The sequence below is a fragment of the Ursus arctos genome, unplaced genomic scaffold (assembly GCF_023065955.2).
Source record: "Ursus arctos isolate Adak ecotype North America unplaced genomic scaffold, UrsArc2.0 scaffold_17, whole genome shotgun sequence".
NCBI lineage: Eukaryota > Metazoa > Chordata > Mammalia > Carnivora > Ursidae > Ursus > Ursus arctos.
Genome location: NW_026622841.1, coordinates 15,951,179 through 15,965,786, shown reverse-complemented (window position 1 = coordinate 15,965,786; position 14,608 = coordinate 15,951,179). Strand labels below are relative to the sequence as shown.

The following is a 14,608-nucleotide window of genomic DNA, read 5'->3' as shown; positions in this document are numbered from 1 at the left end:
AGTGTCTTAAAGTGGGAGGTGAGGTTGTGAAGTTCAGATCTTTCTTCTTTTTTTAATGTAGGCATTTGCTGCTAAAAACCCTTCTAAGCACTGCGTCAACTGTATCCCAGAAGTTTGGGTATGTCGCATGCTCCTTCATCTTAAAGCATTTCTGCGGGGAAAGATATTCCAGAGCTTGGGTAAAGCCATAGGGGCGGGAAAGTTCAGGGCAAGCTCACCAAATGCTGGCGTTTCTCAAGGCTCCGACGTTAGGCATCCTCCTCTCTCTGGGGTCCCTCCCCTGATGTAAACTCCTCTGTGCCCACGGCTTCTGTGATCTTCTTACACTGATCTCAGAGCTCGGATCCTTCCCCTGAGCTCCAACCCAGTGCTTGGAATTGTCTACTCAGTATCTTCACTCAAACTCATTTGATCAAAACTGAACAACGAGAAAAAAAAATTGTTTCTCAGTCTTTTGGCTAAGATCAAGTGTGGCATCTGTTCCTATCAGTTTAATATCTGATATGTCCTGTATCCGAAGACAGTATTTTAACGGAGTTTTGGAGCAGGGAGATGGAAGGAACTTGCACTCCATGCAGGACTTCCAGGAACAGTGCACCCCCCCCCAATCTCCTCATTCAAGCTCAAACCTGGCCACCTTGTCACTACATGAGGCCAAGCTTCCCTTCTCCCTCAGTTACTGCAATAGCCTTCTAATTGGTCTTCTAGAATGTTCTCTCGCCCCCTTCCAAGCTCTTCTCCATACGACAGGCAGGATAATCTATTTGAAATGATCATGTCACCACCTGTAGCGACATTAGTTCATTGTTGGCTGTCTAGCACCAGGACACCCTTCCTGTGCTGGAAAATTCTTCAGAGCCTACCTCTGGGATTGTTTGTAGCTACATCCAGACGCTTATTTCTTGAAGTTGTCCTTTGGCTCCTGCCAGCCCAGCCTAGTTTGGGTGCCTCAGACAAGCCCTGCTCCTACTTCCTTTGCAGGTGTTGTGACCTCCCCTTCTCCTCCCCTCTTCCCTGTTTTCTTCCATTTTCCCTTCAGGGCTCATGAGTGTCACTTCCTCAGGGTGACTTCGTGACTTCACAGGCTAAGGCAGGTTTCTTTATTAGAAGCTGTGTAGAACGTGATGCTTTTTCTGGGAGTCACACACCCGTTGTGTTAGTTATTACTCATCGATTACTGGGTGCTTCCATGGGGTCAGACACCGGATATGCTGAGAAGGGTCAGACAGCGGCCTGTAAGGATCCTACAGTTTCACTGGGAACCACAGACAACACTATGGGATATGTGCTGGAATAGCCCTGGAGTGGACAACAACAGAGGACTCTTGGGGGGGGAGGTCCGGCAGGGGGGACAGGGACTGACTGCTGCAGAAATGCGGGCCAGCTGCACAGAGGGGTGGTGGCACCTGGAGGAGTTTGTCAGGAGCAGGATGGTGGGAAGTCCTTCTAGGCAGAAGGAACACTTATGCTCAAAGCCACCAAGTGAAAAAGCACATGGTAGACCAGTGAGACTCAGAGTACCCCAGCGTCAGTTGAACAGAGGGCAAGGAAAGAAAGAGGGAAAGAGGAAGGTAAGGAAAGAGAAAGAGTGACAGAGACAAGCCTGGAGAGATGGGTCAGGTCTGATTCAGAAGAGCCTTAGATGCCATACTCACCAGGAGCTCAGCTCTGGTCCCATAGGCCATAAGGAATTGTTTTAAGCAGAGGACCTGCTTGTGATACCTAATTCTGGCTATAGTGTGAGGGATGGATTGAGGACGGAGTGACAAGCAGATCCATATGGAGGCCATATCTTTACGGCTCCCGAGAAAGAGAGAGAGAGAGAACTCAATATATGATTGTAAATGAACCAATGACGAAACAACCATAAAGCAGGAGCGTCCGTGGTAAGCACCATATGAGAGGCTCCACACGCTGTGGGAAGCCTGGCAGCATGGGGGAGAGATAAGAAAGCTCCGACCTAGAGAACTGGCAGAGAAAATCAAGGACAGGGGAAATTAGAGGTGTTCTGAAGTGCATTGTTCTGAAAGGCAATGCGGCTAAGTACTGAACTGCACATAGGTGTTGAAAGGAATGACTGAATTGGGCTAGGTTTGGCTGGCAGGGACAACGAGACTGAAAACAGCACAGAGAGCGATCCGGAGCTAGTAGAGAGCTCCCGTGTTAGGAGCTCATCACGTATGGTCCCTTCCACCCTGTTACTCCACATTCTCAACATACAGCTTCATGACACGGCCCCACGTGGGTACTGCACCACCAGTGTCACCCCCACCTCGCCAGCGGCGGGCGGCAGGGAAGGGACAAGAGCAGAGAAGGCTGGTGACTTGTAAGAGCTTACTTCCTAGAAGTGTTTTCCCTTCTATGACATTAGTAGATATTTAATCATATCTAATTGAAAGGGACATTGGGAGGTGTCTTTATTCTGGGCAGCTAAGACTCGGAAGCTACATGGCAGAGAGAAGTAAGAGGTAGAAAGGAAGTGGAAAATAACTTGTCTCAGCATCAAGAATGATTCTCTTATCCATTGGGTGGCTCTGAATGAAGAAAGAGGGAGGAGTTTTAAGGAGGTTTATAGGAAGCTGCAGAGTAAAGATGAGTAAGTTCTGTTTTGAGCATATCTATTTTGGGTGGCCTGTGGAACACCAAGTGGAGGAAACCAGCAGGTATTTGAAAACATATGTAGAAATGGGTCATTTCCGCTACTTAGACCACGCTCCCTGGGGGCGGAGACTCCTGTTTATCATTACATGTCCACCATGCCTTACAAATTTCCAGAATGGATAAAGATTGTAGGAAAATTAAGAAGGTGAAAAAAATCACTAAGGGCTAATTTTTTTAAAGTACAAATGGAGAGACTGTATATAGAACCCAGCTACTGTTAGCCCTGGAAAGAACTTCTGCAGGTGACTTTGGGCAGGAAGGCACCCTCCTAGACAATTCATTCAGAATCTACTGTGAACACACCCCAAGGCAAGTACAGAGCAGAGGAAAGCTGCTTGGGAAATGGGGTGCTACATTTCAGGTGTCTTTGGTGGGGCTGGATCTTGGAGAACCAGCTTTGGTGTGTGTGTTGGGGGAGGGCTGTTGAAGGTCCCTACCAGGCAATGTCACAGCTCTGCTGCCCCACAGATCTCCCCTGAGGCACCTGCTTGTGAGAAGCCGACCTGCGACCTGCGGGAAGTTGGGGGGAACTTGGCATTCTCCAAGCGTCTTCTAGGGCAGTGAGAGATGTGGCCAAGGATCTAGACGATTTAATCCAGTTTTACGAAAGGGGGTTTACAGTGAGCAATTAAGGCACAGTTAAAGAATTAATCACTAATGAGTCATTAACTCTGCCCACTATTGTACAGTTAACAAGCTGAGGCCAGACAATATTAGAGCCAGTTCCCAATTAAGGGGACGACATTGGCCACAAAGCACACCATCCGCCTCTTGAACGGTCCCGCCAGCCCGCGGGGCGCTGCAGGGCCGCCCCTTTCCCAGGCAAGTTAGGACGGGAGCAGAGCCCCGAGAGCCAGTGCGGAGCTCGCTCTGGCTGTGCAGAGAGGAAGAGCCAAGTTTTTCATTAATTTTATCTTCCCCACAAATATTTTCCTGCTGGCCTCCTGGAGGCTTGGATTCTGTTCGCGTAGTAAGGTTCTGTGGGTGAAAAGGAGCACTTGGATGGAGACAGAGAAGGGCCCACGGGTGGAGCTGGGGGGCGGGGAAGGGCTGGGAAGGTGGCAGGAGCGGGGAGGCATGACTTCAAATGTTAAAGTCGCCGGGGCAGCTGAGTCCGAACCCCTGATGTCCCCACGCTGCGGTGCTGACGCGGCTCCGGGGGGAGAGGAGTCCTGGGCTGCCCCGGCTTCCAGAATCCCGCAGCAAAGACTTTCAATTAACCGATGAACTTGGCTGAGAGAGGGGAGGATTAGGATTCCCTGTCTCCACTCTTTGGATTCTGGATTAGCTGGACATGGGAGTGGGGGAAGGGCAGGGATTGTCTCCCCTAGTTTGACATTTACCATCTCCCGAAAAGGGACTCTCTGTTTAAAATAAGTAAATACATCGGGGCCACCCCAGGCCAGTTGCTGAGCTCTGGTCAAAGCCTGCCCCTCGCAAGGGGTCTCTCCCAGTCCTCCCTGTGTCACCCACACCAGTCCTGGTGACCCTCCCAGGCAGCAGGGGTGGGAGCTCAGGCCCGCAGGGCGCAGAACTGGGTTTCAAGAGCCGGACACCCATTCGCGATGAACAGCCTGGACCGGCCTGGGGCCGCAGCGTGAGGCCCCAGGACAGGGAGAAAGACCCCCTGGCTCCAGAAGCGGGTGACCGGGAGAGGCAGAGCCCTCAGTCTCTGCGGGAGAGAAAAATCGCCACCCTAAGTTCGGAGCCGTGGGCAAGTGTGTGTGATCTGCAGTGTGATGGCGACATTCCCGTGGGCAAGAAGGGACTCCTCCAAAATGGGGAAAACGCGAAAACTGAAACTCCCCCGACGCGGGGGCCGTCGCCAGGGTGGCATGGCTCCGCGAGCGGGATCTCTGGATTAGCCCTTGGTGTCCGCGGGTCACTGGCCAGCGAGAGCCCTGGGTCCCTAGGGCGCCTGACTCCGCCCCTCTCTCGGAGTGGTCCAATCGGAGGCGTCCGTTCCCGCCCCCCCCTCCCCCCGGTCCTGGAACCCTGCCTGCGCTGCTCCTGGCCAGGTACCCGGGACCCCAAAAGGAGCGATTCGGCTACAGACTTACCTGCCTTCCTCCCGCGGCAGGTCAGAGCGTATGTCGTCTTCTGGGGAGGAGGCTCCCGAGGCCTCCCTCTCAGACTGACTGAATCCAGTCTACCTGAATTCGCGCCTGCCTGGAGACGTAGGTCGCTGTGCTTGGGCACCAGTGTCTTTCGTCTCCGAACCCTGTCGAACCACTCCCAGTTCTTGCTCCCCTTCAGTGGACGCTGGAAGCGTCGCCTGAGCCAAACCGCAGTCTCATTATGGAAGACTCAAGAACCATTTTTCAAGTGATACAGGCATAGTGGGGAGACCTAACCCCCCACCCCGAGTCCCTGAAAGAATTGTGCCCGCCCCAAATCATAGTCAGCACAATCCAGTTTCGGAAGTCTGTGCTTCTGCAAAGGGCTTTTCGCAGCCACGAGCTTGAGCAGCTCCCCAAGTGTTTCAGGGTCGTCTGGCAGTAATGCTCTTTAGCGCAAGTCATTCGCACCTCCAGCCTGAGTTAAGTCCTGGCTTCTGGCCTCTCCTGCACCCCTATTCCTGGAGCTCTTAGAGCTGCTCTATTAGGCAGCCCCTAGGAGTCATGGAAGAGGGGCTCTGGGGCTGAGGGAAGCCCAGGAAAGACCGTTAGCACCCACCCCTCAGGATCTTAATTCCCAATTTAGCCTAATGAGTTCTTCCTGGGAGTTGAAATGGGCGAGCCTATTCAGCAAGTGTTTCTGGAACACTGCACTATGCTTGTGAACTGAGCAGAGCTCCTGGTAACTCCAGCTCCAAAGCATTCAAGAGGTGTTATTTGAGGCAACCTCCCTGTGCCTCAGTTTCCTCATTTATAAAATGAGGCTAATTGTGTCTTCCTGGCATGGTCCTTGGGAGGCTTAAGTGAATCAGTAGATGTAAGCTGCTTGGAAGAATGCTGGCGCGTAATAAGCTCTCAATGATCATTAGCTGTTAGTATTTTGATCAGTTTCCAAGGATTTGTCCCTGAAATCCAGGTATGACTCACTCTGTTGGTATCTAAAGAGATGGTTTAGAATATTCATTCTCAGCCTAAGTAGTAAAGGGGAGAAAGAAGTGATGGAGAGCTGCAGGTGACAAGAAATAGGAAGGAAAATGGCATAAGGAGGCAAAATGAATAGCCATGGAAATGATCTAAAGGAAGCAAAGAAGATGCTGGCAGTGGCTGGAGCAAGGTCAGAGGTGCCCAGGACTGCGGGAAGGAGAGGGAAGGCAGAGCAAGTACTCACCAGTGAAGTTGGGACTTCTCTGGATAAATCATTCCTAGTAAAAGGGGGCGTTAAAGGATGAAAGGATGGATGAAAGAGGAGAGTCCAAACTGAAAGAAATTTACTTACACATTCATCCTGTTTACCTATTTTTTCCCCCATGCCAATGGCTGGGATCACTTGGCCAATCCATCCATTTCCCAACAAACATCCTTGTGACGGAAAGTACAAGTATTCCTTCCTACCTCTTGATGGTAATAACACATCCGATAAATCCTTACTGACCAGCCTGCTATATGCAAGGCATCACATGAGGGTCTAGGGGTACACACCCTTGCTTATTTTATACCCTCTCAGGACTCTCATGGCAAGGCCTGAATCCTGTGATGACGCTTCCTCTACCCCCAGCCTCCGGATCGGCACCCTTTGCCCAAGTCGGTTTCAGGAACCCAAGAGCAGGACCCGGATACCGTGCAATTGGAGAAGCGTGATCACAATATATATTGCCTCCCGTGGGGTCCTCGGTCATTCACCCAAAGCCCTTACAGTTGATCTTATTGCATCTTTCCCACCTGCCAGGGACATAGGGTTCATTTCGACAAGGAAAGGGGGCTGGGGTGGCTCACTAACGTGCTAACGAACGACAAACAACAGTGGGTAGGTAATGCTGAAGCTCCGGCCGCATCTTTTCCAGCGCACTCAAAGCAACGAGGCCAGAGGACCTGCGCGGTGGGAATCCTGGTTATTTCCGAGTCTGCCCAGTTTCCAGGATCCACTGCAGATACCGAGCCTGCTCAGGCTGGGAGATCCGGGCTCTCCTTCACGGGGGACTCCCCGAGTGCCGCGGGAGCTTCTGAAGCCGGCGGAGACCTCTGGATTCCCTCCCGTCCCCAGAGCCGGCGCCAAAGAACCGCGGATACTGTCCACGACGCGCCCGCAAGGACGTGCCCTCCGGGGTCGCGGCGCAGAACGCTCCAGGACACACACTGTCCCAGAGCACCGCAGCTAACCTGACCGGCACTGAATAGAGAACCGCGGGGTTGAGGGTTTGAGGAGCGAGTTGGGGACGCGCGAGAGAGGTGCGGGGATTGGAAGAGGAAAAGTCGTTATGCCCGAGTCTTCGGAGAACAAATGTCATCAGTCTTGGGTAGCAGGGGCTGGCACCAAGCCTGTGACCTGGACAGTGATCCGAGAGGGCCCTTGGGCAGCAGCGGGCTGCAAGCAGGGAGGCGGGGCCCAGGGGGTTCCGGACATTCAGCTCTCCCCTTGGGGAAGTGGTGTAGACGTTTCCTATTGGGGGCAATCCTTCGAATTAGCAGCTGCAGCTTGGCTGTTGGGGTGTAGAGAGCTTGGGAAAGCGCAGGCAGCTGAGCCTTGAGCTCCGAACACCCCGAACCCCACACACTCCTGGCATGCGCCAGAAGAGGAGCGCTCGGGTGGAGGGCACGGAGTCTCGGCAGCAGCAAAGCGCCCCCAGGAGGATACGCAGGAGGGAGCCCCAGGTCCTGCGCGGTCCCCTGATCCACCCCATCCGTCATATAGCCCCTCCCGGACCCCCATCTGCACACACGCCTTCTCCCCGCCACCGCAGTCCTGGGCGCCCTTAACCGGAGTCAAACCAAAACAAGGCAATCTTTAATTCTCCTCCCCAATACTTCAAACTACGCATACAAACAGTCCCTCAAACTCTATTTCTCGGCCTCCCCTTCCTCCCAGTTGTCGTTTTCCGGGGTAGCCACGCCGCCCCGGAGTGGCCGAGGTCAGGGGCTTTGGGTCCCCTGAACCCCAAGGGCCCGGGCCTCCTCTTTCCCCCTCCAGCAGCAGGGCTGGGGGTCCGTAGCGGGGGGGGGGGAGCGGTGGCCAGAGGGCCTCGGCGGGCCGGAAGGTCAGTCCTCCCCGGCGAGCCAGGAGCAGACGCGCGTCTGAGACCCAAGCCTGGCTGCAGCTTCAGGCAGCTCGGGAGGGTGGCGGTGTGGGGAACCCGGGTGGAAAGGGCGCGCGCCTGCGGGTCCGGGTCGGCTCCCAGGACGGCGGTCCGGCCCGATCTGGTCCCCAGGCCCCCTAGAGGGCCTGCCACGGCTTCCCGATGGCCTGGATGTGCTCCTTGGCCTTCAGGCGCAGAGCCGCGATGCTGCTGTTGCGCGGGTCCGCCTCGTCCAGGGGGAACTTGTCCCCGAAGCCCGGCGCGCACGGGTAGGCGGGCGGCGGCGGCCCGAGGGGCTGCAGGCCGGGGCCCAGCGGCGGAGAGTTCAGGAAGGGGGGCGGCGGCGGCGGCGGCGTGTAGCTGGCGGGCAGGCTCTGCGCCGGCGGCCCGAAGCCCGGCAGGCTCTGCAGCGCCGTGGCGCCCCCGCCCGGCAGCGGCGACCCAAGCCACGACTCGAGCGGCAGGGCGCCCCCCGCCGGCCCCCCGCCGCCGCCCGGGCCCGCCCCGAGGGGCGCCAGAGCCGCCGAGGGCGGGGAGCGGCTGAAGGAGAGGAGGGGCGAGTCTTGCAGCTTCATGGACGACACCTCCAGCTTCTCCTGCCGCCGCCACTTGGCCCGTCGGTTCTGGAACCACACCTGCGGAGGGCAGCACAACGGCCGTCGGGGGCGGCGAAGGCTCGGGCCGCGCCCCCGCCCTGCTCCCGGGGCAGCCCCGCTCGGACGACTCTCTTGCCCCCAAAGAAAACTGGGGCTGGACTGTCACCACCTCCCCACCCCTACGCTCTCCTTTCTTTTCCACCCCGTCTTCTCTTTTTGCCTTTTCCCTCCTCTCCTTCCCTCTGAGTCTGTTTCTTCCTTGTGCCACCCTTGTCCCTGTTCACTTCACCCATAGCTGTGGCTCTGTTTCCGACTCCTGGCACCGAGCGGGTGCTCAGAGAAAAAAGTGAAGTTAACCTTGGGAATCGGACCTAGGATTTTGGAAAGCAGATCTCACCAAATTTCGGGGTCCTGCTCTTTGGTAGCTCCTCCTGGCACTTCGGTTTAGACTTTGCTTCCTCCCTATATGGTGCTGCTCTCAGAGGCTGTGATTTGGGCTCAGACTCTCTGTGCTTTTCTTTTTAAAAATTCTTAAAAATATTTTATTTATTTATTTGATATATAGAGAGAGAGCACAAGAAGGGGGAGCGGCGGCAGAGGGAGAGGGAGAAGCAGACTCCCCGCCAAGGCAGGGCTCGATCCCAGGACCCCGGGATCATGACCTGAGCCGAAGGCAGGTGCTTAACTGAGCCACCCAGGAGCCCCCACTTTCTGCTTTACTTACCTTTGGTCTCTATTATAAACATATGTATAAACGAATACTCTAAGTACCCTAACTGGCACCACTGGATGTTAAAATACAGCTTTTCCCAGGAATTACTGGTTATGATAACTAGTAGGAAAAAAGCGGGTTTATTTTGTCCCAAGCTTATTTGAGTTGCTGCTTTAATAAGGTCTTCATTCTTTAATTGATATCCCTTTGGTATTTCTGATATTCCTTATAAATGGCTTTCAGTGATTACAATAGTTCAAGTTTATTATATTTACATTGACTTTTTGGAGTCAATTTTGACATTATTCTAAGATGAGTTCAATGAATTCAATTTTTCTTTTGGTTTTTGTTTTTTTCTTTATGTATATAAAGTCTGCACCAAGAGTGAAGTCTGGTCTCTTAATGATAAAACGTCCATTACGTTTGGTACAAGAACAACAGAAGGTGTAATTAAGGTTTCACTACCAAGTTACTACCCTTGGAAACAGAACAGAGAGAACTGGTCTAGTTGAGTAGAGAATCTGAAAGAACTTCGGCTAAACTGGTGGCTTCAGTGTTATATTAATGGAAGGAAATAGGGGAATAGCTGTGATCTTAAAAGGGAGAAGACAGTTTTGAGTCAGTGGGGGAGGGGACCTCTTAGAAGCACTGAGAAAACAGCCACCCAGAACCTGGGCAGAGCAGGACAAGTGTATGTAAAGCTAGGATTTGGGGGGGGGGGGGGAGGAGAGAGAACAAAAAAGTAAGTACCCTTGTTCCCTTCCTACAAAAGATTCATCTCCATACCTGAGGCCCTAATTTCCCCAGAAACAGTAACTATTTGCCAATGATAAAGAAAAGAGAAACATCAGCTGGGGGAGGGTTCCAATCCCACTGCTCCCTCCAATTTCTCGCATGTCCCACTCTGGCCCCCCAAAATATCAGCTACAGTCTTCCACCCAGTATTCAAAGTCAGAGAGCTAAAGACTGGGAGAGTCTGCTCTTCGAGGGCTGTACTGTTGCCCTCCACACAGTTGGAGGCCCGCGGTCAACCTCCCCCCCCCCCATCTGATTACAGCAGAGCCATGTGTTAAGAACCCGCCATATGCTGGGCACTGTGCTGGCCCCATGGTCACAGAGAAGTCACAGACACTATTCTCAAGAAGCTGACAACATAGAGAAGGAGCCCAAATCCCTGAACAACTAAAGAGGGAGGAAGGAAGGTAGGACAGAGGTGGTGTTATGTGTGAAGGGAGCCCCGCGTGGGCTGTGCCTGTATTCTGTAGGGGCTCTGTCTCTCCTCTTCCTTCTTCACTTGTGTTCTTTTCTTCCCCCTACTCCAGCCTCTCTCCCTGAAAAGCAGGTACTAAAATGTCCATACCTTCAATGAAACCATTGCAGTTCTACTGCCCCAAATTAAGAGAAATGGAACTGTTCTCGCAAATTAATCCGGAGTTACATTAGGGAACTAGTTTTTAAAACCATGTCATTTACTCATTACTTTAAACTCCTAATAAGCAGAAGAGACAAAAGGCAAAAGCTTGTTCCCTTTTACCTTTAAGGTAAAGCTAAAAGCCCCCAAACACCTGAGTATCGTCACTTCCCGGAAATCTAATTCATTAGACACACACGAAAATCCCACTTTAGTTCCACGGCCTTTCCAAGGCAGGGAAAGTTGTTCCCAATGACTCCCTTTCAGGCCTCTGTAAACTCTCCTAATTTGGAAATCCTCCCAGATTTTTCACAGATGACTAGCAAATATTTAAGGCTTTCAAATATTTTAATGATCAGGGATTAAAGATAATTCAGCTTTAATTAAAGCGAAAACCCTTTTACCAAAAAAAAAAAAAAAAAAAAAAAAAGAAAGAAAAAAAGGAAGAAAGAAAAGAAAAGAAAAGGCCTCTCTGCAGCCCCAGGAAGTTTGGCTGGATGTGCACCAAAGAAGCAAAAGTCAGTTTCTTAAACAAATCCACCAAAACTTTCAACTTGCAGGAGCCAGGGCCCTTGCAAGAAGACTGGGTTTTCGTTTCTCCACAGGGTGAGCGCAGTTAGTGACGGGGGTGGCATTTGGGGCCCCGATCCAGGAGGCTGCCTGCATTCCCTCTCTACTCACCGCCTCCCGCCCCAATCCTGGCTGCGTCTAATGAGCTGTCGCTCTTCATCTGGCCAGCCGGGTCTTAGTGCTCGCTTTAGGTTCGAAGAGGTAGACCCCCAAAAGGGAGATGCTCCTACAAACTGGAACGGACTGTGCCAGGGGCGGTGGTGGGGCACCCGCGAGATGGGTGACGCTCCTCCGAGGCTCTGGGGGAGCCAGGGCGAGGAAGACCAATGGGAAGAGCGCCGCAATAAAGGCGTGCACGCCCGGGGATTCAGCGGAGCCTCGGCTGCAGCTTGGGCTTGGGGCCCTCCCGGGGACCGATCTGGGCGCTTTACCTGGACCCGGACTTCGGGCAGGTTGACCTTGCCGGCCAGCTCCTCGCGGCTGTACACGTCGGGGTAGTGAGACTTCTCGAACGCGCGCTCCAGCTCGTGGAGTTGGTATGTGGTGAAGGTCGTGCGGTTCCGCCGGTGCTTCTTCTTGGGCTGCTCCTCCTCCGACAGCTTCGCGTCGCCGGTGGCGGGACCGACCGGCAGCCCGGGGCTCGGCCGCGCCTCCCCAGGCTCCTTGGGGCAATAGGGTCGAGGAGCTGTGACGAAGAGGCCCCAGATGGTCAGAGAGACTCCCGGGAGTTATCCCTGGGCCCACTCCGCCTACCTTGGGCGCCGGCAGCGGGACGCGGGCTCCTCCCAGGCGCTGGACCAGGAGGTCGGTGTAAGGCTATGAGGGGCGCCTAAGATTTCTCTGAACGCAAATTGGAGTCTCCTGCTATACACACTAACCCCAACTCCGCGCCCAAATGCCTTAATAGCAGTTAAGGCAGGGGCTTATTCCTCTTGCAGAGCTCCTAAATTCGGGCACCCCTCAGGGCCCACAGCAGCCAGGGGTGCACACTCACCTTCGTACTCCGGAGCAGGCGCCGGGGCAGGTTGCGGGGAGGGCTCACCGCCTCCCCCGGGCGCCTTGGGGCAGGCGGCCCGCGCGCCCGGCCTCCTGTCCCGCTCCTTCGCGCCCCGGGCTCCCGGCTCCGCCGAGAAGGAACCGAGGATCGCGTCGTCCTTGGTAAATCCCAGGATAGCCTCGATGCTGTGCAGCCTCGAGGTGCTTCCTCCCGGGCTGCGGAGCAGGTGGCCGGCAAGCGAGAAGCTGCCGTCGGCCATGGCGGGGGCGCAGCCGGGCAGGTGCATGGGGAGCGCCAGGAGGCGGGAGGGCGCGGCCCGCGCTCTCGCAGCGCCGCCTGCTTTGGAGACCGAGAGAAGAGGCTCGAAGTCGGCTCTTCCCGGGTACCGCCGTCCCACGCGCGGGGTCCCGACCCAAGGTCAAGCTTGTTGGGTGACGCGGGCCCGGGCTGCGCGCGCGGGAGGTGAGTTCGGCCGGCGGCGGCCTGGGTCTCCGCAGGAGTCTGAAGTTCGGACTCGGGGTAGCTGGGGCTGCGGGTGCTAAAGGCTGCGAGCCCGCTCGCGCCGGCTCCTCCCCTCCTGCCCAAGACCCAGCCTCTTCCCTCGGCCCCTCCCCCGGCGGCGGGGCGGGTTTTTCCCTCGCCCAGTCTCAGGGTCCCAGGGCTGCCACTCCGGGCGGGGCCGGCACTCCGAACTTTCCACCGTCCACCTCCCGAACCGCTCCAAACGCTCCACACACGTCCCGGGGGAACCGGCGGTGGGATGTTTGACAGGCCTGGGGACCCGACTCTGGGGCCCGCTTCCTCCGTCTGGCCTCAGTGGGGCCGACGCCCTTGGTTTCACCTTCCCCCAGTACCCCGTGGGCTTACCTGCCTTCTTGGGCTTATCCTCCCGCCCGCCATCCCTCCCTTTACCCCGGAGTCGCCCTGCCCTCGGGCTCACATCCTTGGCAGGGTTGAGCGCCCGGGGCGACCTTTGGAAAGACCCAGCCGACGGACTGGGGCCAGGCTCTACAACGTAGGACTTCGGGCCACTGCACGCTTCTTGCCAGTTTGAAATTTCCCTTCTCTCTCCTTCTTTTTGCCTTCAACGCCACTCCTCTTTCGGCTCCGTAGTCCGAAGCCTCGGACTTCAGGTTTATTTTGTTTGTCTATATATGTTTAAATGCTCCTTCCAGTCCCCTCGGACTCGCGCGCCGCCAGGCTAGCTCACCCCAGCGCCAGCCCCAGGAGGCGCTGGGGCCATCTGTGCCTGCGCGCTCAGTGACCTCGAGTGCCCGACCGCCCAGCAGGAGGCTGGGAGCCCCAAGACCGACCCGCTGCCGGGCTCAGGCCCGGGGGGAGACCTTCCTGGGGTCCCTCGGTCTCGTAGACTGTCCCGCGGGGACTCCCTCCCCGCCAAACAGTCTCCAGACCCAGGAGATGTCCCAGCCTCAGGCTGACGGGGGAAGGACCTTCGTCTGGGGTGAAGGCCTCGCACTTCTCCGGGGGGTTACAGGCGTAATCTGCTTGCATTTCATTCCACTTTGGGAGCCCCACGAGGCTTCCTTGGCGCGGAGTGAGAGTCGCAGGCCAGGTGGAATGATGGTTACTGCGGGCGAGTGTTTTTTTCACGTCTGCCAGTGCTGTGATGCGCGCTGTGAAGGCTGACACTTGTCAACTCTGATGCCCGACGGAGGCCCCCCTTCCGCCTTCACTATTAGCGGGAAACGTGAACCAAAATGCTTTCCTAAGTCTAAGGACCTAGAGATTCCTTTCCTTTTCCCCACTCTCATTACGATATAATTGACATACAGCGCTGGGTGAGTTTATGGTGTGCAGTATAAGGATTTGGCTTACTTGTGTCGTGGAATGATTTCCACAGTAAGTTTAGTTAACATCTCATGATCTCATACAGATACTGAACAGAGATTCTTCAAACGTTCTCTGCAGTAGGATCTCTGATCTCCACACAGGGACGTCTCCCCCACCCCCACCATTAGTTTCTTTCTGCTTGCATTCAGACAGGGGGTTACTACCTCCCTTCTGAGGGTCCCCACTCAGGTGGGCCATGCTAGCACCACAAAAGAAAAGAAAGGCTGGGCACTGGCCTTGAGAAGTTTAACGTCCAGCCTGGGAGACAAGACAATGGAAGAAACAAGAGAATGACACCTATCTTCCAACCCTCACCTTTATTTTTTAAAGTTCAGTTATTTAAGTAAGCTCTATACCCAACCGAGGGCTGGAACTCACGACCTCATGAGATCAAGAGCTGCTTGCTCTTCTGACTGAGCCAGCCAGGCACCCACAATCCTCACCTTTAAAGTGGTGTTAGAAGGGCATTCAAAAGGACATGTGACCACATTAAGGATCATGGAATGATCAGTCCTCTGTGATGGGCATATGGGAGTGGTCATTATGCAAATCGCTCTATTTTTTAGTAGGCCTATAAAAAGACCCATAAAAAGGTAAATTAAAATAGCAAACAGGTGAGTTT

The 14,608-nt window shown here is 54.8% G+C and overlaps 1 protein-coding gene and 1 pseudogene across 1 annotated transcript; one reads left to right on the top strand and one right to left on the bottom strand.

The window, feature by feature from the left end:
• The first annotated feature begins 438 nt into the window (after nt 1–438).
• On the top strand, nt 439–603 carry LOC113253575 (U2 spliceosomal RNA; annotated as a pseudogene).
• A 7,383-nt stretch (nt 604–7,986) lies between these two features.
• On the bottom strand, nt 7,987–12,421 carry RAX (retina and anterior neural fold homeobox). The gene is made up of 3 exons (XM_026495947.2): nt 12,133–12,421; nt 11,570–11,823; nt 7,987–8,484 (listed from the first exon to the last, which is right to left on the bottom strand). Exons 1-3 carry the CDS (start codon nt 12,419–12,421, stop codon nt 7,987–7,989), a joined length of 1,041 nt encoding a protein of 346 aa, XP_026351732.2.
• Nucleotides 12,422–14,608: the final 2,187 nt, after the last annotated feature.

What these genes read in the sequence shown, in the direction of transcription:
- RAX (XM_026495947.2), bottom strand. Translation starts at nt 12,421, where the DNA reads ATGCACCTGCCCGGCTGCGCCCCCGCCATGGCCGACGGCAGCTTCTCG. An exon ending in GCCTGCTCCGGAGTACGAAG is followed by an intron (nt 11,824 to 12,132) that starts GTGAGTGTGCAC and finishes TCTTCGTCACAG; the next exon opens with CTCCTCGACCCTATTGCCCC. An exon ending in TGCCCGAAGTCCGGGTCCAG is followed by an intron (nt 8,485 to 11,569) that starts GTAAAGCGCCCA and finishes TGCCCTCCGCAG; the next exon opens with GTGTGGTTCCAGAACCGACG.